The sequence below is a fragment of the Carcharhinus amblyrhynchos genome, chromosome 3 (genome assembly GCF_965287045.1).
Source record: "Carcharhinus amblyrhynchos chromosome 3, sCarAmb.v2.hapA, whole genome shotgun sequence".
Taxonomy (NCBI): domain Eukaryota; kingdom Metazoa; phylum Chordata; class Chondrichthyes; order Carcharhiniformes; family Carcharhinidae; genus Carcharhinus; species Carcharhinus amblyrhynchos.
The window spans coordinates 97,031,637-97,057,451 of NC_137326.1; the positions used below are offsets into that span (position 1 = coordinate 97,031,637).

At 42.6% G+C, this 25,815-nt stretch overlaps 1 protein-coding gene across 1 annotated transcript in view; it reads left to right on the forward strand.

The window, feature by feature from the left end:
- clstn2a (calsyntenin 2a) overlaps positions 1-25,815 on the forward strand; it is a 517,709-nt gene that overhangs the window by 415,487 nt on the left and 76,407 nt on the right. The window contains exons 8-9 of the mRNA XM_080185553.1: positions 12,392-12,649; positions 14,032-14,153. Of these exons, the coding sequence (XP_080041679.1) occupies positions 12,392-12,649; positions 14,032-14,153 (380 nt within the window). The remainder of the gene's footprint in view (positions 1-12,391; positions 12,650-14,031; positions 14,154-25,815) is intronic.

Sequence of the window (25,815 nt, forward strand, 5' to 3'; positions counted from 1 at the left end):
GCACTAGTTACTGCCGGCCAATTTGAAAACACCCATTAATTCCTACTCTTTGTTTCCTCTCTGCCAACCAGTTTTCTATCCATTTCAATGCACTTCTCCCAATCCCATGCGCTTTAATCTTGCACGATAATCTCTTGTGCAGGACTTTGTCAAACACTTCCTGAAAGTCTAAATATACCACATCTTCAAAGAATTCCAACAGATTTGTCAAGGATGATTTCCCATTCATAGATCCATGCTGATTCTGTTTGATCCTGCCACTGCTTTCTAAATGACTTGCTGTAAAGTCCTTGATAATGGATTCAAGCATTTTCCCCACTACTGGTGTTAAGCTTGCTGGTTTATAATTTCCTGTTTTCTGTCTACCTCCCTTTTTGAATATTGGAGTGGCATTAGCTACCCTCCAATCTGCGGGGACTGTTCCAGAGTCTATTGAATACTGGGAGATGACCACCAATGCATCCACTATTTCTAGAACAACGTTCTTAAAAACTCTGGAATGCAGATTATCAGGCCCTGGGGATTTATCTGCCTTCAATGCCATCAATTTTCCCAGCACAATTTTTCTACTAATATTGATCTCACTCAGTTCTTCTTCTCACTGAATCTTGCATTTTCCAACATTTCTCACATTTGATTTGTGTCCTCTTTTGTGAAGACAAAAACAAAATATATATTCAATTGTTCGGCCATTTCTTTGTCCCCTACTATAAATTCCCCCACTTCTGTTTATAGAGGACCTTTTCCAACCTCTTTCTCTTCACATATCTGTAGAAACTCTTAATGTCTGTCTTTATGTTCCTGGCAAGCTTACTTTTGTACTGCGTTTTCCCTTTCTTAATCAATCCCTTGTCCTTCTTTGCTAAACTGCTCCCAATCTTCTGACCTATTATTTTTCTTAGCCAATCTGTATGTTTCTTCCTTAGATCAGATACTGTCTCTCATTTCCCTTGTAAACCATGGATTGGCCCTTTCACCCATTTTGCTTTTGTGCCAGACAGAAAGAAACAGTTGCTTCAGTTCCCCATGTATTCCTTGAATGGTTGCCATTGCCTATTCGCTGGCACCCCTTTGTTATTCTCCACGTGTGTGTTTCCGAATCTCACCTACCTCCTCTATGTTCACTTATGTGACATAACCTTGAGTCCCATTTTGACTCCAATGTGATTTAACAGATCATGTTTGACAGCTGCACGTTGAACATTAGTTCACCTAGCAACACTTGGCAAGCACGGTTCTTAGGAAGCAAGTTCTCTTGGTGTTGCCAATTCTTTTAAACAAAATACAATGAAATGCTGTGAAAAACACTGAGTCACAGTTTCTCAGTTTGTGATTGAAAACTGGTCAGTAGCAGGACCAAGCTTTCCTGAAGGGTGAAATGGTTAATGTTCCCAAGTTGATGTAGATCCTGATTTTCACTTCGACTTTCAACCTGGTGGCAGCGTTCCCATCTGAAATGGCTGGCAGGTTTATATATTGTATATATATGCCATTTTTCTCTTGGTCTGTTTAATCATCACCAAGTTATTCTCCTGCCCACCAATCTAGATAATAGATGCAGGAGTGGGCCGTTCAGCCTTTCGAGCCTGCTCTGCCATTCATTATTATCATGATTGATCGTCAAACTCAATACCTTGATCCCACCTTCCCTTCCACATCCCTTGAACCCTTTAGCCACAAGAGCTATATTTAATTTCTTCTTAAAATCACACAATGTATTGGCCTCAACTACTTCCAGTGATAGTGAATCCCACATATTCTCCACTCTTGGGGTGAAGCATTTTCTCCTCACCTATGTCCTATAAATCCTTATTTATCCTTAAATAATGACCCCTAGTTCTGGATCCTCCTACATCGGGAACATTCTTTCTGAATCTACCATCTAATCCTGTTAGAATTTTATAAGTTTCTGACTCTTCTGAACTCCAATTAACACAATCCTAACCGACTTGGTCTCTGCTCATATGACAGACCTGCCGGCCCAAGAATCAGCCTGATAAACCTTCATTGCGCCACCCTCTATAGCAAGGACATCTTTCCTCAAATAAGGACACCAATGCTGCACGCAATATTCCATGCAAAATGCTCCCCCCACCCATCCCACCACCCTTCTACCACTCTCCCTACCTCCGTCACATTGCTATGCAATGTCAAAATCACACCCCCCCCCCCGACAAATAATCTTTTTTTTGATGCAGTTGTAGAAATTGAAATTGCAGTATAGTATGGTTAATGTATTTGAGAAGAAGCTTACCCACAAGCCTAAGTGGTGAAAAAAAAGGATTAATATTTTAGAAGAGACAAAAATGATTTAGAATCTCCGTAATGGAATGGGTTGATAATCCCAGCTGTGACAGCCAGTAACACATTCTACATCGGGTGAGTACAAACGATGATAAAGGATTCTAGCTTTTGTGCGCCAGTTAATATCTCCTCTTCCGATTTTAATAAACCAACCTCAGAACTGTCCTTTTTGATAAATGGCGTATTTCTTTTGCCTCAATATGCAGTAAATATTAAAATTTCAAAACAGATATCTTACCCTGATGTTCCAGTTAAAGAAATGTGTGCAGTAATGTGTTGTTCTTGCAGATCAAAGTCAAGATGTGAACAATACTATTGATCAAAGCGGGTTCTTTTGGACATAGGGACTGAACTGTTGAACCTACAGGCAATGCAAATGGTGCACGGTGCTGAGAACACAGAAACTGCTACAGCTGGACTAACTAGGCATTCCTGCAACTTTTCCTGCTTGTTAACCATGTTCCAAGCTCATGGCAATCTGCCAGCATCTTATCAATGCCTCCTCTGCAGCATTTATCTTTCCAACTAACAAGCATCTGTTACCAAGCTAGTAGGCGCTCAAGCAGCTTTGGGGCTATATCCCATGCTAGTGGCATCATTTATTGCGATTGATGATCTTGTCTGAGATGACCATTGATACAAATGACAATCGATTACCAGTGCTGCTGGCCTACTTCAGATCTGAATTGACATGGGAGAGGATTAATCAGTATGTTCTAACACAAGTTACAGTGGCTTTCTACATACAGAAGCGTCAGGTTTCGAAGCATCACATATGTCTCAGACCTGCTGACACAAAAAAACGTAGACAGTACAAGCATATTCTTCCAGTATTATTTACATGTATAAAGGTCTCAACAATTAGCTGTGATAAAAGTGAAATAAAGTTTTTCTTAGTCACAAGTAGGTTACATTAACACTGCAACAAAGTTATTGTGAAAACCCCCTATTCACCACACTTGGGAGAATTTAGCATAGCAAATGCACCTAACCAACACGTCTTTCAGATTGTGGGAGGAAACTGGAGTACCTGGAGAAAACCCGCGCAAACACGGGAGAACATACAGACTCCCACAGACAGTGACCCAAGCCGGAAATCGAACCCGGTCTCTGACGCTGTGAGGCAGCAGTGCTAACCACTATGCTGTCCAGAACAGATGGAGCAGCCCTAGATGGTCTGTTGCATTCATCTGTACTTTTAATCCTTTTTCAGATGGTATTTTTTACAACTTCTTTTCATTGTCCCCAAGCCATACAAACAAGGAGGAGGGCATTCTGACCCTCGAGTCTGTGCTGCCATTAAGAAGATCATGATAGTAACCTCAAATCTGCATTCCACCCACCCCCGATAATCTATCACTCCCTTAACTACTAAACATCCGTCCACCTCTGGCTTCAAAGTTTTCAAAGACTCTGCTTCCACCATCTTCTCAGGAAGAGAGTTGCAGATATTCTCAGCCCTCCGAGGGAAAGGAAATGTTTCTTCTCCATTTTAAATGGATGATATTTTGTTTTTAAACAATAACCCCTATTTCTAAATTCTCCAACAAGAGGAAATGTCCTCTCCGCATCCACCTTGTCAGGAATCCTCAGAATCTTGTGTGCTTTATCCAAGTCGCTCCTGACTCTTCTAAATTCCAGTGGATACAAACCTAACCTGTCGAACCTTTCCACCTGAAATCAAGAAGTTGCTGTCAGTGATACTTGGCAGTGAATCGTGCAGCCTATGGAGAAACAATCTGTTTGAAATTACTGAACAAGCAAGAAATTTTCTTTTTATGTCATTAGTTTTGCTGTAAAATCTCTGGAAAGGTTATATATAGCCTCTTGAATGAGATATAACTTTTTACTTGCTGTTAAACATCCTCACTGTCCCTGAAAAACTAATTTTGTATTTGTGGGAAGTCAAATTCCTCCATTTACAGAATCGCAGAGTGGTTAGAGCACAGCGAAGGCTATTTGGTTGGTCATGTCTGTGCTGGTTCTTTGAAGGAACCATTGACGGACTGCCATTCTCCAGTCCTCTCCTTGTGATCCAGCAGATTCTTCCTTTTTGGAGAATCATCTGAATTCCTCTTCAATAACTTGATTGAACCTGCTTCCACCACATCTCAGGTGGCAGATTCCTGATCTTTTTCTCGTCATGTCTCCATTGCTGCTTTCACCAATTACTTCAAATCTGACCCCTCTGGTTCTTGATCCTTCCACCAATTGGAACAGTTTTCTCTTTCTACTCTGTCTAAATCTCTCATGATTTTGAATACCGTTACCAAACCTCCTCTCATCCTTCTCCAAGGAGAACAATTCAAAATTCCCCTTTTCCAGTCTACCAAAATAACTAAAGTTCCACATCTCTAAGACTATTTTCTTGAGTTTTTTTTCTGCAGTCTCTAATGGTGTCACATCCTTCCTAAAGAGTGGTTCCCAGAACTAAAGGCAATACTTCAGTTGAGGCTGAACCACTGTTTTATACAAGTTTTTAACATAATTTCCTGTCTTTTGTATCCCATGTTCCTACTCATACAGCCAAGGATACTATCTGCTTTATTCATTTTGAAGTTCTACATTAGCCTTCTCACAATTCATAATACTTCCAGCTTTGTGTCATCTACAAATTTTAAAATTCTACTCTGTACACCAAGATTGAATCATAAATATATCACAAAGAGCAGGAGTCTTAATACGAATCCCTGTAGAAACGCACTACAAATCTTCTTCCATTGATTAATCACCACTACGCTCTGTTTCCTGTCACTTCTCATTCATCCAGTTTGATACCATGTTGTTACTGCCCCTTTTATTCCATCAGTTAATTTTGCTCACAAACCTGAATACAGCACTTTTAGTCTTCAGGAAGTCCATGTACATTGCATCAATAGGATTCATCTCCACAATGCTTTCTGTTACCTGATTGGAAAACTCTAGCAACTGAGTTAAATACAATTTTCCCTCAACAAATCCATGCTACTGTTCATTAATTAACTTGCATTTCCCCAAGCAACTGTTCATTTTGTACTGAATTATCATTTCTAGAAGCTTCTCCACCTCCATGGTTAGGTGACTGGCCAGTAGTTGCTCTACAAACTTTTTTGAACAAGGGTGTAACATTATGATCTAAAACTAATCAGATTTTTAGTAATTTTTAAATATGTTACTTCAGATTCTATTTTAATGCCACATGTATGTCCCAATCATTTATTTTTACTCTCTTTAAATTTTAAATTAAAGTGAGCAATATATTTTACTTCCTAGTTTTCTGACTGTGAGATTACTTCAATGTAATTGGCTGTTTTCTTTCCTTTCATGGGATGTGAGCATCATTCGCAAGGAAAATGTTTGTTGCTCAACCCTAATTGCCCTTGAGAAGAAGGTGATACTTTGTACCAACTGGTACATCTGCAATGCTGTTAGAAAGGAGTTTCTAAATTTTTAACCCGGCAACAGCAAACAAAGACAATAATTTTACAAGTGAGAATGTCGTGTGGTTTGGAAGGGAATGTTCAGATGATGGTATTCCTGCATCTACTGTTGCTGTCTTCTAGATCAGGGGTCTCCAAACTACAGCCCACGGGCCGCATCCGGATCGGAGTTTGGAGACTGCTGCTGTAGATGATAGAGTTTGAGAGTTTAGAAGCTGTTGGCAAAGGAAGCATCGTGAGATGATGCAGTGCATCTTATGGAGGATATACTTTGCTGTCACTGTGCACTGGTGGTGGAGGGAATGAATGCTTAAGATGGTGAATCAAACAAGTGGCTTTTGCCCTGGATGGTGTTGAAGTTTGTGTTGTTAGACCTCATCCGGACAAGTGGACAGTATTCCATCAATTCCTGATTTGTGTCTTCTAGATAGTGAACAGTCTTTGGGAAGTCAGCTGGTGAGATACTTGGTGCTGGATTACCAGCCTCTGAACCTGCTCTTACGGCACACAATATTTATATAGTTGGTCCGGTTCAGTTTTTGGTCAATGGTAACCCCAAGGATATTGATGCTTACCCTCCGTGATGACATTATTGTTTTTGGATGCCTGGACACTGTCTTGAATTAAGACCTGATTTAAACTGACATCGGGAAAGGGAAAATTCACATTCCAGAGATGAGTAAATCTTTGCAAACATCTTTATTTGAGGTCTGTGGTCATTGTCATTGCTTTGCCTCTTTTCAAGATCTGAGCTATTTTCTGAACTAACATAAGTAAGAGGGCTAACAAGAAGGCAAAGGGAAAGCCAGTGTCTTTGTATTACAGAATAGGAATGCTCTTACCAAGAATAGAGAGCTCATTAACTAAAATTTGGGTGGGGTAAATAAAATATCATCTCCTCTGAGATTAGTTGTATGTCACTGCCCACTAAGATAAACCAGTGGACACATTCAAGCCTGCAAGAGAAATTAAATGTTAACATTTAATTATTGATACTTTGTTTTTTATTATAATTTTAATAATTTGGTGTACACCAGTAACTGACTCTTTCAACTCATAAGCAATAAAGCTACTTCTACCCCCAAAAAGATCAAAATCGAAATCTCCAACTTGATTTTTGCATCATTTGGGTTTCTTTTGTAACATGAGACACTCACAAACAAATGTTGTGATGAGTGATTGATAGGCACAGCTCGAGTCTTTGTCAGCTATTTATTCCACTTGATTGATCAGCATTATCAGCATTCCCCTCCCATCGACAACAACCACATCTGCCAAAAAAAATTAGTGCTTTTTTCAACTTTTTCGTATCAGAATCCCAGATAAGAGATTGAGTTTTATGAGGCCTTGGGATCTGTCGGAGTAAAATAGAGATGGGGTTAGAGATGGGGTAGGGGGGAAGCAGAAAAGTGAGGAGAGTGTGCATTCAGTAGAAACCCTGTCTATGTGATGTGGGCTCTGCATTTGGTAAACAGTGGTAACGATAATCTGACATTGTCTCTATAATGCTTGCTTACAAGGTAGTTGAGATGAATTTTTGCATGGATCTGTATTTAAATTTGCAGAGTGAATTTTAACAAACGCTGCACAGGATCACTGGCTTTCAAATTGCCAGCTGATTAAAACTGGTGGAAATGAGGTGAGGTCTCACAGCTTCTGAAAGTCAGCTATTGTGAGATTGTTTGTTCACTCCTCAAGGAAGAAAGAGGGGTGGAGAACTTACCAGTCAGAAGTGGGAAGCCTTCTAATGCTGGGAGTTGCACTGGTTGCTGGCCAGTCTTCAAGAGATGTAGAGGGGTCATTGATGTATATTAAAAAGGGAGGAGTAAGGGGAAGGTTCCAGGGAAAGTGAACTCCAAGAGTTGGGCACGAGAGTTGGAGAGTCGCAGAACCACGCAGTCTTCTTGTGGAAGTGGAGTGGTACGGAAGGTGGGAGGATCTGACACGGGTGGTTGATTGGTAGGAACAGCAAGAGGATCGGTCTCTGGGGCTTTATGCCAGAGAAGTATACAGTGGGGAATACTAACAGGCTGCCTTGTGAAGCAGGACCTCTGCATAGAGTGTCTCTACCAAACTCCTGTCGTTGATGTCCTAATACCAGTATCAGCAAAGGGGAGTCTCTATATGGAGGCAGTTTATGTGCCCTGCTGTAGGGTGAGCTGACACCCATTGGCTTCGTGAACACCCACTGCCCAAGACTTTAAAGATTGCGATGATACTGAATTCTCAACATCTGGTTCTTTCCTCAGACCTACTGTTGACATGTATAGAGTTTCCCAACCAGCTGCCCACCACCGCATCAATGATGCTTACATACTTTGACAGCTCAGATGCCGCTACTTGTCCTGGCCCCCATGTGCCTTCCAGGTTTGATTCTCTGGAACAAGGGATACCCATAAAAGATATACCTGTGCACACCTCTGAGGAACCCTAACACAATTATTATTTATTTATTAGTCACAAGTAGGCTTACATTAACACTGCAATGAAGTCACTATGAAAATCCCCTAGTAACCACACTCTGGTGCCTGCTCAGATATACTGAGGGACATTTTAGCGTGGCCAATGCACCTAACCCAGCACATCTTTCAGACTGTGGGAGGAAACCGGAGCATCCGAAGGAAAGCCACGCAGATATAGGGAAAACATGGAGACTTCGCTGCACAGACAGTGACACAGGCCAAGAATTGAACCCGGGATCCTGGCGCTATGAGGCAGGAAGCAATGTGCCACCACGCAACAGTGGAGAAGTACAGTACCTGTCATGGGTCTATCCGAGCAACCATGAGCAGGTTATTGGGCTGCTCAGGCTGAGATTCAAGTGTCTAGACCATTACAGTGGAGCCTTTCAGTATGACACGTGTCTGTCATATTGTGGTGCTGTGCTCAGTGCAGTCTAGCACCACAGAGAGGAAGGTCTTGCATAATGAGGACACCATTGTTTGCCATGCCTACCCCATGAGAAGGGTGTGGAGCAGACTGCTGAACAGGCAGCACAGGAACACCTGGTATTGGTGGTAAGGAGAAATGAGCAATGCTTCAGGGATGCTTGTAGCTAAGGTAGAGGCCCACTGTCCCTTTGTTTTGTGGCTTGGGATGACCTTGGCAGCTTTCCTTTGGTTATCGGAGGCATGGCAGGCCCTGGAATGCTGTAGGATCCCTGCAAAGGTACAGGAGCCTCCTCTGTCATCACAACTATTGTTGCTGGACACACTGGTGGAGAGGCTGAGGAGCAGCTGTCCACACCTGGAGCGTCCTGGGAGGATCCCCCAGATGTGACAGACTGCCACTGCTCTTCTCTTGCAATAAGGGAATCACATCTTGCTGACTTGAGATGGATGAAAAATCTGGAAAAAACCACCTTGCACCTTGCTGCTATGATGAGTTCGTAGTGCAATGGAATATAGATCTGCGTGCATCTCCGCCATCCACTGACTGCCCTGCTGCGATCTGATTCTCTAAGATGATCGCCAATCTCTCGATGGAGGAAGAATGTGCACATACCCCAAGAACATGGCAGCACCAGTGGCCAGTACACAGTCTTCCATCATCTATCTATGGTTGCAAATAGCCACTGACAGCTCCAACAGATATTCCTTCACCGTTTGCAATTCTAACAGGTTCAATGTTGCTGACACCAGAGGCCCATTGTCATCCCATTGAATTTGATTTGATTCGATTTATTATTGTCACCTGTATTAGCATACAGTGAAAAGTATTGTTTCTTGCAGGTTGAACAGACAAAGCATACCATTCATAGAGAAGGAAATGTGAGAGTGCAGAATGTAGTATTACAGTCATAGCTAGGGTGTAGAGAAAGATCAACTTAATGCAAGGTAGGCCCATTCAAAGTCTGACAGCAGCTGGGAACAAGCTGTTCTTGAGTGGGTTGGTATGTATCCTCAGGCCTTCGTATCTTTTTCCCGAAGGAAGAAGGTGAAAGAGAGAATGTCCAGGGTGCATGGGGTCCTTAATTATACTGGCTGCTTTGCCGAGACAGCCAGAAGTGTCGATAGAGTCAACAGGTGGGAGGCTGGTTTCCGTGATGGGTTGGGCTACATTCACGACCTTTGTAGTTTCTTGTGGTCTTAAGCAGAACAGGAGCCATACCACGTTGTGATACAACTAGAAAGAATGCTTTCCATGGTGCATCTGTAAAAGTTGCTGAGAGTCATGGCTGGCATGCTGAATTTCCTTAGTCTTTAGAGAAAGTAGAGATGTAGACGGGCTTTTTTAATTATAGTGTCAGCGTGGAGGTCCAGGACAGGTTGCTGCTGATCTGGACACCAAAAAACTTGAAGTTCTTGACCCTTTCTACTCCATCCTATTGATGTTGACTGGGGCATGTTCTCCTTTACGCTTCCTGAAATCGATGACAGTCTCCTTCACTTTGTTGACATTGAGCATGAGATTATTGTCACGACATTAGTTCACCAGATTCTCTATCTCATTCCTGTACTCTGTCTTCTCATTGTTTGAGATCCGTCCTACTACGGTGGTGTCAGCAAACTTGAAAATTGCGTTGGAGGGGAATTTGGCAGTCATAGACGTATAAAGAGTATAGTAGGGGGCTGACAACACAGCCATGTGGGGCACCAGTGTTAAGGGTGATCGTGGAAGAGGTGTTGTTGTCTATCCTTACTGATCATAGGGTTTGTTGGCCAAGCTTTCTACAGTCCTCTGACTATCAGAGGCCTTAGCTTTCAGACAGCTGCTCTGGTATCAATGATGTATTTGCCAACTTGTGACCCTGAATCTAATCTTGAGTGTTTACCAGTGAGGTCAATCTATCTGCACTGGTGGGAAATGAGAGGAAATTATCTGATATTGCACCCTCTGAGAGTTTCTCTCCTCCTCTGCAGTGGCAGATTGCAGGCCCCCACTCTGTCCAGCTGTCCACCTTTCTGGAGTGCCGTGAGAGAATGGAAACAATTAGGGGATTAAGGACTTCACATCTCCTCCTGTCCATGCCTTACATCCTTTGGAGGATACAAAATGTCTCCTTATTCTCTTGGGTTGAAACTTTAGTTTTGCTATCTGCAATGCGGCAGCTGTCCTGAGAACCAGGACCTGCACGACATGATGGCACAGCAGTTAGCACTGCTGCCTTACAGTGCCGGGGATCTGGGTTTAATTCCAGCCTTGTATGACTGTATGGAGTTTGCATGTCCTTCCCATATCTACATGGGCTTCCTCCAGGTGCTCCAGTTTCCTCCCACAGTCCAAAGATATGCAGGTTAGGTGGATTGGACATGCTAAATTGCCCCTTAGTGTCCAAAGATGTGTAGATTAAGTGGATTTCTCATGGTAAATGTGTGGGGTTACAGGGATAGGTTGGGGAGACAGCCTGGGTAAGATACTCAGTCTTGGTTTCAGTTGGTGCAAATTCAATAGGTCAAGTGGTCTTCTTCTGCACTTTTGGGTTTCTATGATTCTATGGGTGGAATTTTACAACCTTGCTCATCCCAAAACCATGAAATCCCACCTGAGGTCAAAGAATCTTTCCGCCTCTCATCTGCTCTGATTCTCATGATGGGTGGGATGGTAAAATTCTGGCTCATGACTCTTTCTCTGCTGACATCAGAGGTTGAATATTAGGGATGCCTCCACCTGGTCTTGACACATTCTTCATTATTGTGCATCCGTTCCTCCTACAGACCGAAGGAGGGACGTTATTAGTTTTCCCATGAAGACCCACACAACACATGCTGGGGGCAACCATTTAGCCCATGAGGAAGGTTGTTCCTGAGTGCCTTCTCCATGTGTCCACTGTCCAGGGATGTGGTGGTGAGCAAAGATGGACAGCTGGCTTTTGCTGAGATGCTAACATATGTTGGAAGGGACCTGCTGCTGCCCCATCCCATATGGCACACCTGCCCACATTGCCACCTAAGCGGAGAATGGCAGGGAGGGTTTTCCTTGGAAGTGCAAAGGACATTATTGAGCTGTGTACAGCACTGCGCCCAGGGTAAGGGGAAGAAGTGACCCATCTTCATTCAGGCAGGTCTCTTTTTCCCTGTGCCTGGAGAAGAGGAACCTTTCTCTTGCAGCCTGGAGGAGACGTAGCCAAAACATGGGACAACTCGACGTCCGCCCCCCAGCATGTTTGCTTCAGCTTCCTGGTCCACTCCTTGAGTTTGTAGGGACTGTTGCCTCCAAGCACAGAGGTGGAGTTGTGGGATCTGGAAGCAATGGTTTCTTGGAGAATGTCACTGCAGTTATTCAATGCAGGGTTGGCATAGACTCGAGCATTGGATGGGTCCCATTCCTCCAGGCCATTAGCTGGCCACTTTCCACATATTCAAAGCTAGCCAGCATATTTAACTCGTGCAGTAACTGCACCCACATGTAATGCTGCTGCCAAGACTTGGATTGTGTGCACAAAATGCAGCCCAAGTTGTATGGATATAGTTCAAAGGCACAATAAATGACTTAACAATTTTCTGCACTGAAAAATTTGCCCAGTGCTCTAATGCGCTGTTGCAATTACATAATTATGTGTCATATGTTATTTTATGTTCATTAATCTACCAGCTGGGTCCTGTAGCTTTCTGGAATCTCAATCACTGAACTTAACAATGCTTGAACATCTTGCAGCTAAACTCTTCGACTTCCAATTAGCTTCTGAATTATTAAAATCCTTCTTCTTCATTTTGTTCCATCTCCAGGTGCCTCTTCACAGACTGTTAACTTGCTTCCTGCGCCCTATGGATTATCAAACTGGACCTCTGGACTCCTCATGGACAACGGACATGACAGTGACTTGATCTTCAGGTTTGATGGCAAGCATGCTGCAAAAATTCCAGATGGGGTGATGCCCAAAAACCTCTCGGACCAGTTTACCATCACAACATGGATGAGGCATGGACCCAGTCCAGGACTGAGAGCAGAGAAGGAAACCATTCTCTGCAATTCCGATAAAACAGGTGCCCTGCCTTCCTTGAGCAATTTGTGTAGCCAGCTGTTGCGTGACTTGTGAATAAACCAATATTAAACTTTACTTGTTGAGGCAACCAGGCTGATCCTGAATTTGCCTGAAGCCTCTTTCCTTGTGCTGATATAAACTCCTTGAATTTTGTGTATCTGAATCAGTGTTGCAGTTACCCAACTCCATTTTAGTGATATGTTCCATGCTAATATAAATCCAGGTGACGGAAATGGGTTTGACAGAGCAGCTGCTTTCTATGGGTTAAAAATAGAAACCATAATTCCTGGCAGCCTAAAATTAAAAATATGAGTTTGTATAAATATACAGCAGGCCAGCCAGCATCTGAGAAAGCACAATATTTCTGGTCCATCTCTGTGTGAGAATTGTTGAATACGCTATTGCTGGAAACTCAAACGCCAGTCTTTCCCATGACAGCTGGTACATTCTAAATGCTTATGTCTGCTCCATTTCTTTTCCCCTCGAGAACACCAGTACACATCCTCTAACATCTACCCATTTTCTTTCTTTTAAAGAGTGTCTTAGGTCTGTGTGGTGACTAAATATAACCTTAAGCTATTGCAAAGCTTCAGACCGTGAAAGGAATAGTTGTCAGTAGCCAGTGTGTAGTCTATCTTCTCGTAAGATGGGCAGCACAACAGCACAGTCCTGTTGAAATGTTTGCAACTCAGTAGCCGACGGTGATTAGATACAGCAAAAATTAATTTGTATGTAACAGCCGTTGTTATATTGTGTGTTTAATGCAAATAACAGCGGATATGGTGACATTAAATAATGCTGACTGCTTTATCATGTGTACAATCTTGACAGCTCAAAGCCCACAGAAAAGGTACAAAGTGAAAGGTATCTCCACACAGCATTAACGTTTTTCATCTTTTCCAATTTTCTCATCAACCCATTGACCCATAATTCCATTTAATAAGCAGGCAGCGTTTTAATTTCCTAAATTGAAATGTCTTATCTGCCTTGTCATCTATCATTGGACAAACAAACCAGGAGGTTTGCACAATTCAAGTCACAGTGATCTGGCTCATTCTGTGCTTTTCTTTTGTTCTATTAATCATTCTGTTCCAACCGATTCATTTCTCCCCAACTGTAATGTATTCTCATACTGTCGCCTGTGTCTCATATGTCCTTAAGATAAGGAGAGGTTTGGTCTCGAATCCTATCCAGCTGATGCTGTCAAAACTGTTACCTCGTTTGTTGATTCTATGCCATGCCAAAATTCCCCCAGCAGCTCTTTGTTCACAGGCTAAGGAATATTTTGTAAGGTTGCCAATCCCTCTTTCTAACCATGAATGATAGATTTTTACCTTGAACGGTGCAAGATTCCTGGCTGACCAATTTAATTCTTGCCTTTAGAAATGAATCGGCACCACTACGCACTCTACGTCCACAACTGCCGGCTAGTGTTTTTGCTCCGGAGAGATTTTGACCAAGTTGACACTTTTCATCCAGCTGAATTCCATTGGAAACTGGAGCAGGTAAGCTGTACACACTGGGCGAAGCAGGATGGAACTAATCAATCAAATTATTCAGAGGTTAAAGGAGGCTTTGAACTGGTGAAATATAAACTGATTCATTGGCATCCCAATTCATCTGTCCTGTAGAGAAGTCATCAATTAGAGAGATATGAATCATAGTAGAGAGGTGTGAATTTGTGTTTTGCCTTTGAAAGCTGTAAGATAAGCACCCATTCCCTAGAACCTTCATGGAATGTTCCAACTGATGAATTTATCTGGAGAGAATACTTTCAACTTGTATTCTGCAGTACTACAGCACAAATCAGCAATCAGTCCTGGGATGATGCATATACACACTGAACAGTCAAAGAAAGGTAACTTCTTTGTTTTTTAGGCAATGATTTCTATATATTATTTCCCTTGCTTTTGGCCTTGCATTGTCCCCAGCTGAAAAGATTGCCAGATCATCTTTTCGGAGTTGGCTGCTTGAGTTGCTCATGATTTGAATAAGCTCCTTAGCACTCCAGAGATCCTGGAGGAACTCATCATTTTCTTATCTTCTTCCTCGATAAAACTGAATAACACGTGAGACCATATTTTCTGCCCCGACAGGTGCCAAGGTAGGAAGCGGATTGGTCAAAAATTAGCCCCACCAGTCAAGGTGCCAGATCCCCTACTCTATCCCACCGATTGGTCAAAAATTAGCCCCACCAGTCAAGGTGCCAGATCCCCTACTCTATCCCACCGATTGGTCAAAAATTAGCCCCACCAGTCAAGGTGCCAGATCCCCTACTCTATCCCACCTCTGGACCATTTTACCAGAGGCATGAGAGAGGGCTGGCAGGGATACCTGTCTACATCAGCTGAGTATTCAATCAAGCTCAATAAGAATCTTATTGAGTACAATTAAAGAAATCCATCTGGAACCTTCTGTTCAGCCTCCAGGTTTCCCCCCACTCTCGGAGGCCAGTTTAGGTGCATGGAAATACCTGGAGGTAGGACAACAGACCAGCATTCTTGACAGGCCTACAGGCTCTCCCAGCCTGCCTAGGGTGCACAAGCAGCCCCAGGCTACTACTGCTGAATACAGTTTTTAAAATTAATGGTTAGAAAGTGTTGGACTGAGAGTGCCTCCATTTGAGACACCCTCTCTGTCCTTACCTTAACTTTATAGTGAGTGCACTGCTTGAGCTGTGAGGAGAGGCTGAATAAACTAGGCTTGTACTCGTTAGAGTTTAGAAGAATGAGGGGAGATCTCATTGAGACATATAAGATGATGAATGGGATGGATAGGATAGAGGTGGAGAGGCTCTTCCCGCTCAGAAAGGATAGTAGGACTAGGGGGCACAGCCTCAAGATAAAGGGGGGGCGGTTTAGAACGGAGTTGAGGAGGAACTTCTTCACTCAAAGGGTGGTGAATCTCTGGAATTCTCTGCCCATTGAAGTGGTGGAGGCTACCTCGCTAAATATTTTTAAGACGCGGGTTGATGGGTTTTTGATAAGAGAGGGGATTAAGGGTTATGGGGAGAGGGCGGGAATGTGGAACTGAGCCACGACAGATCAGCCATGATCTTATTGAATGGCGGGGCAGGCTCAAAGGGCTAGATGGCCTACTTCCTGCCCCTATTTCTTATGTTCTTATGTTGCTTCAAGCTGATAGTCTTGTGATTGGCCATGAGAGCATGTCCTAAAATGGGCAGAGAACCTGTCCATGTCAATTAAAGGGTTACCCTTCTGAAAACACTGGTTCATGACTGTTTACCCCGGGGCAGATTTGGTAGCTGGAAAGAGGCCCTTTCTCCTGCCTCTAGGGAGAAAATCTAACCTGGTCTGTCTTCTGCCAATCACCTTGTGTATGAGAATTGAGATCATAAACTCAGTGTGTGGACACTCTCGTATCTATGTGCTTTTTGTGTCACACTTTTTGACAGTGCATTGATGCTTCAGCATCTGTGCCACAATGATGTCAAGTTTTAAACTGTATAATAGAATTACACAGCACAGAAATTGCCCATTCCTACAATCGTGCTTATATCAATTCTTTCTAAGTGCTATCCAGTTAGTCTCTCACCCTGCTTTTTCTTGAAAGCCCAGCAAATATTCCAGTTCAAGTATATATCCAATTCTGATATTTGGAGCAAGGTGGCACAATCTTCTGTTATTTCATAAGGCCCTCATGAAAATATTCAATATATGTGGGTTGAAGTGTCTTAAATAAGTGCAGGAAGCAGCAAACAGAAGGCCAATAATGTAAAATGATATTTTATGGCAGTTTTTATTTGAGCACTCTGATTAAGTCCATTTTGTCAACTGCTAAAATAACAGCTTCAAATGATTCAATTTCCATTTCGGTTTGTGCTATTGCCTCAGGGTGGATTTTGCACTGTGAAATGCTGGCAATAAATTTGTTACTTTAGATTCACGAGCTCTTAGTTAAACCTAAGATTGTTATTTTATTATGACTTAGAGTATTTCAGCTAATGGTTTCCAACTTCATATTTATGTATCAGAGTTGAGATCTGTAATTGCTGCCTCTATCGGAGGGCTTAGGAAAAGCTGTGGTGTATAAACATCATAGGGGTAATTTATCATTTTGAGGATACTTCAGGCGTGTGGTGGGTGAAGCAATCCCATTGCCTGCAGGAGCACCAATCTATTTTGGCACTCAAAACACGTACATGTAAAACCGTCGATTGCTTGTGTCAAATAAATGCTGATTCAGAGAAGATGATGGGGGTGTAGAAGATCCAGCAATTCCTTCATGAATATGAGATGTCAGGGACATCTTAAGCACCAGGTCAGACAATACAAGGAAGGGTGAAGATTGACCAGTAGCAGGCAGGACATTAATTATGAAGCCTGTGCTAAAAGAACAAAGAAGAACAAAGAACAAAACCAGCCCGGGAAACAGGCCCTTCGGCCCAACGAGCCCGCGCCGCCATCTCAACACCACCAGTCCACCTCTCTACCCACAACCCCTGTCTAATGTTTTATGGCCATCCAGATTGAGGAAAACTGATTAGGGACAATTTATTCCTGCCAATCAGCCTAATAGCACATCTTTGGGGTGTGGGAGGAAACCGGAGCACCCGGAGAAAACCCACACAAGCACGGGGAGAATGCGCAAACTCCCACAGACACCGGCCCAAATCCATGTGTCTGCACAGCAATCAGCGATAGTCACTGAGCTGTCGCCTTGCCCAGCATCTTGTCCAGTTTAGGCACACACTAACGACATGAAGCACTAGGCCAATCTCGAACAACCAAGAGCAGCCCCAGTACAACCCATCGCGTGTATGCCCCTCATTGCACACGAGGTGGACCGACTCAAAACCTGTGAATGAAAAGAGAAAAAACATTATTATCATACTATACCCATTTACATTACCAGGGACATCCCAATGCTAATGACCCTTATTTAAAAGGATCTCCTATATCCACCCATCTCCAACTCAGTCATATGCCTGTCTAAGTTACTCTTAAAGGACTCTAGCGTGTTTGCCTCCACCACCTTACTTGGCAGAGCATTCCATACCCCCACTACCAGCTGTGTGAAAAACCTCCCTCTAATATCTGTGTTGTACCTCTCCCCCCTCACCTTAAGTCCATGGCCCCTTGTCCTACGTGCCTCTATTATCGGAAATAGCTTACCTCTGTTTACTCTATCTATACCCTTCATAATCTTATATACCTCTATTAGATCCCCCCTCAGTCGGCGTCTTTCAAGGGAAAAGAGCCCCAATTTCTTCAATCTCTCCTCATACCCCAGTCCTTCCATACCAGGCAACATCCTGGTAAACCTCCTCTGCACTCTCTCCAGAGTCTCCACGTCCTTCCGGTAGTAAGGCGACCAGAACTGGACGCGGTACTCCAAATGCGGCCTAACCAATGTTCTGTACAACTGCAACATTAGACTCCAGCTCTTGTATTCTATACCCCTTCCTATAAAGGCTAACATACCATAGGCTTTCTTCACCACACTCTCCACTTGCACTGCCACCTTCAAAGACTTGTGCACTTGCACCCCCAGGTCTCGCTGCTATTCTATACTCCTTACGGGCTTACCCTTTATCATATAACTTCCCCCTACATTATTCCGGCCAAAATGCATCACCTCACATTTATCCGGATTAAACTCCATTTGCCACGTATCTGCCCAATCAACCAGCCTATCAATATCCCACTGTATTGCCAGACACTGCTCCTCACTGCCCGCCAATCCAGCCATCTTGGTGTCATCAGCAAATTTGCTGATCACACCACCTACTCCCTCTTCCAAATCATTTATATACACTACAAAGAGAAGAGGTCCCAGTACCAAGCCCTGCAGCGCACCACTAGTGACAGACCTCCAGCTAGAAAAAGACCCCTCCACTACTACTCTCTGACTCCTTTTTGCAAGCCAGTTCTCTACCCATCGAGATACCTGACCACATATCCCATGAGCTTTAATCTTCTGTACCAACCTACCATGAGGGACTTTGTCAAACGCCTTACTGAAATCCATATAGACGGCATCAATGGCTCGACCTTCGTCAACCGTTTTTGTCACCTCCTCAAAGAATTCTACCAGATTCGTAAGGCAAGACTTCCCCTTGACAAAGCCATGCTGCGTATCCTTAATCAGATCGCAACACTCTAAGTGCGCGTACATCCTATCCCTAAGAAACGTCTCCATCAACTTACCTACCACTGACGTTAAGCTCACCGGCCTATAGTTACCTTGGCTACCCCTCCTACCCTTTTTAAACAACGGTACCACGTTTGCTATCCTCCAGTCCTCTGGGACCTCACCTGTGTCCAAAGAAGAGACAAAGATTTGCGTCAGAGGCCCAGCAATCTCATCCCTCGCCTCTCTAAGCAGCCTAGGATAAATGCAATCAGGCCCCGGAGATTTATCGGTTTTAATGCCCTCTAAAAGCCCTAACACCTCTTCCCTCGTAATCGATAGATCTTTCAATTGGTCTACCGCTCCCTCAATGACCGTACTAGACATCAAGCCCCTCTCCTTCGTGAATACCGACGCAAAGTATTCATTCAGGATCTCCCCCATTCCCTCCGCCCCTCAGCACAATTCCTCACGCCGGTCCCTGAGAGGACCGATTTTACCCCTAGCCACCCTTTTGTTCTTAAGATAGGAGTAAAACGCCTTTGGATTCTCCTTAACCCTACCTGCCAAAGCCATCTCATGCCCCCTCTTTGCTCTCCTAACTCCCCATTTGAGATCCCTCCTACTCTCTGTATTCCTCCAACGCTCTCTCTGTTTCCAGCTGCTTAGACCTTGGTCTTGGTCCAAGGAAAGTGATTCTTAAATGTTATCATTCTGTTTCTGAAACCGGTCAGTCCATTATCAATGACCTTGGGGGATTATCATTGAGCAGAAACTGATCTTGACCAGCCATATGAATAGCGTGGCTGCAAGAGTAGCTCAGGCTAGGAATTCGGTGGAGAGTAACCTGTCTTCTCTCTCCCCTTGGCCGGTCCACGGTCTACTAGGTCAGGAGCCTGAATGAGTGCAGCTCCAGCAATACACTCAAGAAGCTCAATGCCATCCAGGACAAAGCAGGTTACAGGATTGACACTCCATCAACCACTTAGACACTCCATCAACCACTTAAACACTCCATCACAGTGACAATCAATGTATGCCTATATAAGATAAACTGTAGCAAGTCACCATAGTTCCTTCGACAGCACCTTCCAAACCCCTGATCTTTACTACCTAGAAGGAAAGGCAGTAGACAATGGAAACACCACCAAATTCCCCTCAAAGCTACACTTTGCTACTTGCAAGTATATTTCCATTCCTTCACTCCCAAAAGGGAAAAATAGTTCAGACCAGATTTCTTATTTCCCAGTTGTTATCTGTGTTCCATTTTGAAGTATACAAGACCAGTTCGGACCAGTATGCTTATTTCACCATTTTACTGTCTTTTCCTTCTGGGCTGCCATTGAGTCCCCTTCCTAACAGCGCTCTGGGTGTACTTACAACACACGGACTGCAATGGTTCAAGAAGGCAGTCTACCATCATATTCTCAAGGGCAATAAATAACCCCAGCTAGCGACACCAAGATCCCGTGAATAAATGAGTTAAACAAGTTGCACTGGAGTCCTAAATAAGTCACAGAAGTTAGTCTTAATATATGGAGCCTGTTTCTGGCAAGGGAATTTATGGCCTAAATCAAGGTGCCCATGAATATCACAACAGCCAATGCACAGATGGAAGTTTGACAATAAACTATTTTTTCAACTTTTCATCTCACTTCCATTCCATACCTTCTTGGGGGAAAGTGGCTGCAGTGAGGTTAAAAATTGTCCCCACTTCTCATTATTTTCTTCTACGAATCTGAGTGAAGAATTCTGTATTTGACACTTGTGTCGCATTTAAGTAATTGGGAACCTGATCAAGTTCTTCACTTTTGGCTCCTGATGCTCTGCAGTTTATCCTATTAATGCTATTGGCTAGGATTCAGAGCATCGGGGTGGTATGAAAACCACTGCACACCTACAGTTATGACCTTGCCTTCATTTTCCGGCTAACAAGTGGAGCTCAGTTATCAACTGTGTAAAGCAGAATATTATTGCTGGCCCCTGCTCATTTGCTGTCACCCCTGGTTCTTCTGCTATTGAAATGGGGAGGAGCAATTGAGTTCCCAAGGACAATAGCACCAAACTTCAAGATGCAGCAGTAGCCAGGTCTGCTCCCATTGCTGATATATAAAATAGAAACAGAAAACAGAGCTCTAAAGAAGTCAGACAGCTTTGAAACACTAACTATGTTTCTCCCTTCAAATTGGTGCTGCTTGACCTGCAGAGTTTTTGCAGGATTTTCACTTTGTATTTCAGACTTCCAGCATCCGTAGCATTTTGCTGTTAGTATAATGCTAAAATATGTGTGTAGCAGGAGTGGGATCATGCTACTGAGTGCAAAGACATTGACATTCATGGTAGAGTAACCTGTTGACAGATGCTTGGCCAGGCTCTCTTCCATGAAGAATGGTAACTTGGGTAAAAGCACCAGAGAGATGTTGGCCACTGTAACCATTTGTTTTAACCCTCTTAAACATTGATAAGAAGGTAAATTGTTGGTCACAACAAGAGGTGAATCTGCTGCTGTAACTTTATAACCAGAACCAGAATGTATGTTTGTGTTCAGTCTGTGAAACAGTTTTATTATCAAAGGTGCTTTCAATTTGGTTAGAGGGGATATTGTTGTTTGCTTTGGCAATGTGAGAGTAATCTGATAGTCAATTCATTGCTGTTGTAGATTAACTTGATATGAAATGTTGTGATTACACCAATATTCCTGGTAATGAAGTGGATGTTGATTTACAGATTATGGCTAGGAGTTTCTCGTGCTTCAGGCCTAAATTTTAGCATGGGCTTTGGGACCCAGTTGTCGGGGAGACAAACGGGTTCCGAGCCCATGATTGCCAACAGTGGGATAGGCTCAATGGTTTCACTGCAGGTAGCCTCCCCTGTTCAGTTAAGGACAACAGGAAGGGTCATAACGCACAGAGTCCAATTTGAAGGTCAACAGCTCTGAAGCCTGAACCGTGCCATTGGCAGAAGATGCCACTGTGAAACTGGCAGAAGATCTTGAGGACTTGGGAGAGTAAATTTTCAAAAACAATGGAAATTTCAGAGGGAGAAGGATGGTTGGAGGAAGCCCAGGTTGGAACCACAGAGACTGCCTTTTCTGCCCACAGCCCTTTCCTTGTGCCCTGGTTGGCTCCCCCCACCTCCTCTCCTCTACCACCTGATCTGGGCTGCCACAGAGAGGTCATGTCAATTAAGTTGACAGCAATCCCTTACATCGGGGAGCCATACCACCGACTGTAAGACGCCAACAGCACAATAAAATGGCCATTAAGAGAACTTTTTAACTATGCAAACCATTTGCCTACTACCCTCAAGTAGCCAGCCAGCCTGTAGTACAGCTTCGATGATGGGACTGCGACGGGAGCCATCTCAACACAGCTTCCCTCAATTTACCATTCCAGCGCTCTCCACTCCCCTCCCTGGAGCCAATAAATTTTTCCCAATGTTTTCTGTCCAAATAGATTAATGGAAGTGGCACTAGTCATTTAATAGTGATCAGCAGATTTCTAAATTGTAAGCCCCATTTCTCCTCTTGAGAAGCATCCCACCATTCAACACATCCAATAGCTGGGAGATTGGACACGGACTGACACGAGAGCTCTCAAGCTGTCAACTTCTATAAAGCTGGGCAGTCTTCAGCCTTTTCCCTCTCCCTGCTGTAATGAGATTGAACACTTGGTTATTGTGAAGCACTCCATCTATTGGCTGGTTGAGAGAGCAGGCGTGCTCATCTCTACAGGACAACAGAGCCTTAATGGCAGTCATTAAAGCTTCAGCTAGACCCACTGATGCATCAGCAAACATTGCTATACTTTAAGAATAAAAGAAAATAGATTTAAGGAATTTAATTTGGAATTAAATTTTCAAATAATGTTTTCTTAGACTGTTGTAACTTAATGTTTGCAGTGTATCTAAGTCCAATACACAATTTAAATTATCTTTACTGTGGCCTACATAAGTGGATGTGTTACATCTCCTCTGTCCCATTTTCATTTTGCTAAATATTAGCCAGCATCATATAGTTTGCTGTCCCCGCACTAAATAAGCATTTTGTGCAATTCCACATTTACCTGTGAGCAATTTGGATTTATCCCCAAAACCATAAATCTGACAAAACTTCAACATAATTAACTACAAAAGGCATTAATCAATGCAATGTGTGAAGGCTGATGAAGCACTTGCAAATAAAACTGTTGATTCTATTTCAGCTCATTCTTCTGAGATTCCATTTTTAATCTTGCAATTGCAATATGTTTTTTTTCCAAATTGTCTTTTGAATGCTTGATGTTTTTCTATTTTTTTTTGAAAGATTTCTTTAAATGTTGCTTCATACTGTATAAATTTTGTTGGATGAAGGAGCCAGTAATGATTAATTATTCAAATCTTTGATAATTGCTGGATTAGCACAGCAGTGGTGTAAAAAGGAGAATCCCAAGAGTGATGTTGTGTGATTTTGCAGGACAGTAAATGAATCAAACTCAGGCAGTCGTAAGATGAGCCCCCACCGGAATTAGATCCAGAGCACAAAACTGCCTTGAATCCAGGATGTAATTAGTCAGGTGCGGCTCAAAGGACTCAGAGAGAGATTAAAATCACAGAGCTGATGGAGTAAGCCAGCTCTACCCAGTTAAATAGATGAACTGCTATGTCTGAACCATGTAGGCTAATGCTGAATACCTGACCTGAAAAAACACTAGGACTACAACACCAATAAAAAATGTGCATAAACAACATTCCAAAAATGAGTAATGTAAACACAGCACAAAAAAGATGAATTTGAATCTGCTGAAATGTATGAATCGCATTTAAATCAGAAATTCTGGCTTGCATCCATGTCACAAACTTAAAATGTGAAATGCAATGTAGTCAATTGCTGACAGTTAGATTATAGGGTAAAAGTTCAAGCCAGTAAAGAAATGCCTCCATTGCTCTCTCTCCCTCTATTCTATGCAACTCCCACTCCCACCAACTCTTTAAGTAGGCTTTGTCATTTAATGATCGTATAAATAAATAGGGCATCAAAGAAAATTGGCTGCAGGGAGATCTGCATAAATACTACCTTGGGTAATTAATTGATAGCTTCAATTTACAGCAGTGTTATGAGCTACCTTTGGACATGGGAACATTTACTCTGGTGTGCTGTATTTAATTTGATGTACCACGAGATGGAAATAATTAAATTTTAGGGAAAGACTTTGTGTAGGTGCATTATTTGTGGAGTATGAATGTCAATATTGTAACATCAACAAAACATATTCAGCAAAAGAATAAAATGGAAAATAGGCTTTGTGCAAAAGAACCAGCCTGTTGACACGGTGATAATGCAGCTGTTTTGTGAATTGCTTATATGTATAATGAAATGCAATTTTACACTTAAATGAGATTTCTACATTAATTCTGCATAATCCAACAAATATATAAATTTACTTAAGAATAATAATGTCATTACTCTGGTAGGAGAGTTGTAAAGAGAAGTTACATTTAGCACATATCAGCATTTTTTTTACCATAATATAAACTTTCCTACTTGGTAGAGTCAGGGCAAAGCTTAACGTGTATATTAAAATACATATTTATACATTGTATGAAATATCTTCAATCTCTAAACCATGACATAAATCAATAATTTCAGCTCTGGAGGCTGTTTATGTCGATAAATTTTCAGGTGGATCTAACTTGGTGTATGAATATTTTACAGAAAGACAATCTTTTTCCAGAAAAAGCAAACTATTTTTGACGGATCTTTTTCCATGTGAAATGATTTCACATTGTTTGTCACACTGGAATGACAGCATGCTATTAAAAATGTTAATGCAAGCAGCAACAACGCATTTTTACGTATAGGATGTAAAAAAAGTAAAACATCCCGAGGTGCTTCATGGAGTGTTATCAAACAAAATTTCTCATGTACCACATAAAGGGATTTGAGAACAGATGGTCCAAAGCCTGGTCAAATAGAAAACTTTAAATCAATGTATTAAAGGAGGAGAGAATTAAAGAGATGGAGAGGCTTAGTTTTTTTTACTTATTACTGTCACAAGTAGGCTTACATTAACACTACAATGTAATTACTGTGAAAAGCTCCTAGTCGCCTAATTCTGGTGCCTGTTCGGGTATTCTGAGGGAGAATTTAGCATGGCCAATGCACCTAACCAGCTCGCTCTTTAGACTGTGGGAGGAAACTGGAACACCTGGAAGAAAACCTTGAGCACGCAGGGAAGACATGCAGACTCCGCACAGACAATGACCCAAGCCAGGATTTGAATCTGGATTCCTGGCGCTGTGAGGCAGCAGTGCTAACCACTCTGTCACCATGCCACCCTATGGGAGGGACAGCCAAAGCTTCGGGTCTCAGTCACTGAAGCCATCTGTGGTGATAAAGAAAATTGAGGATGCTCAGAAGGCTAGAATTGGAGGCGCGCAGGGGGCTTGAAGAGATTACAGAAAAAAGGAAGGGCAAGACTGGCAGAACTTGAAATCAAGGACGGAAATTCTAAAATCAAGACGTTGCTAGACTAGGGACCACTGTTAGCTCATCAAGCGTGACAGTTACTATTGTTTAAAAGGAGCTTGTGGGGCTAGTTGATTTAATTTGATTTATTATTGTCACATGTATTAGTATATAGTGAGGAGCATTGTTCTTTGCACACCATTACGACAAAACATTCTGTATATAGAGGAGGAAAGGAGGGAGTGCAGAATGGAGTGTTACAGTCATAGTGATGGTATAGAGAAAGATCAATTTAGTGTGAGGTACGTCCATTGAAAAGTCTGGTGGCAGCAGAGAAGAAGCTGTTCTTGAATCGATTGATACATGTCCACAGACTTATGTTTCTTTTTCCCAATGAAAGGAGATGGAAGACAGTATGTCTGGGGTGCATGGGGTCCTTGATTACGCTGGCTGTTTTTCCAAGGCAACAGGAAATGTAGACAAAGTTAATGGATGGGAAACTGGTTTGTGTGATGGACTGAGCTTCGTTTACGACCCTTTGCCATTTTCTGCAGTCTTGGACAGAGCAGGAGCCAAACCAAAGCTTTCTATGGTGCATCTATAAAAGTTGGTGAGAGTTATATCAGACA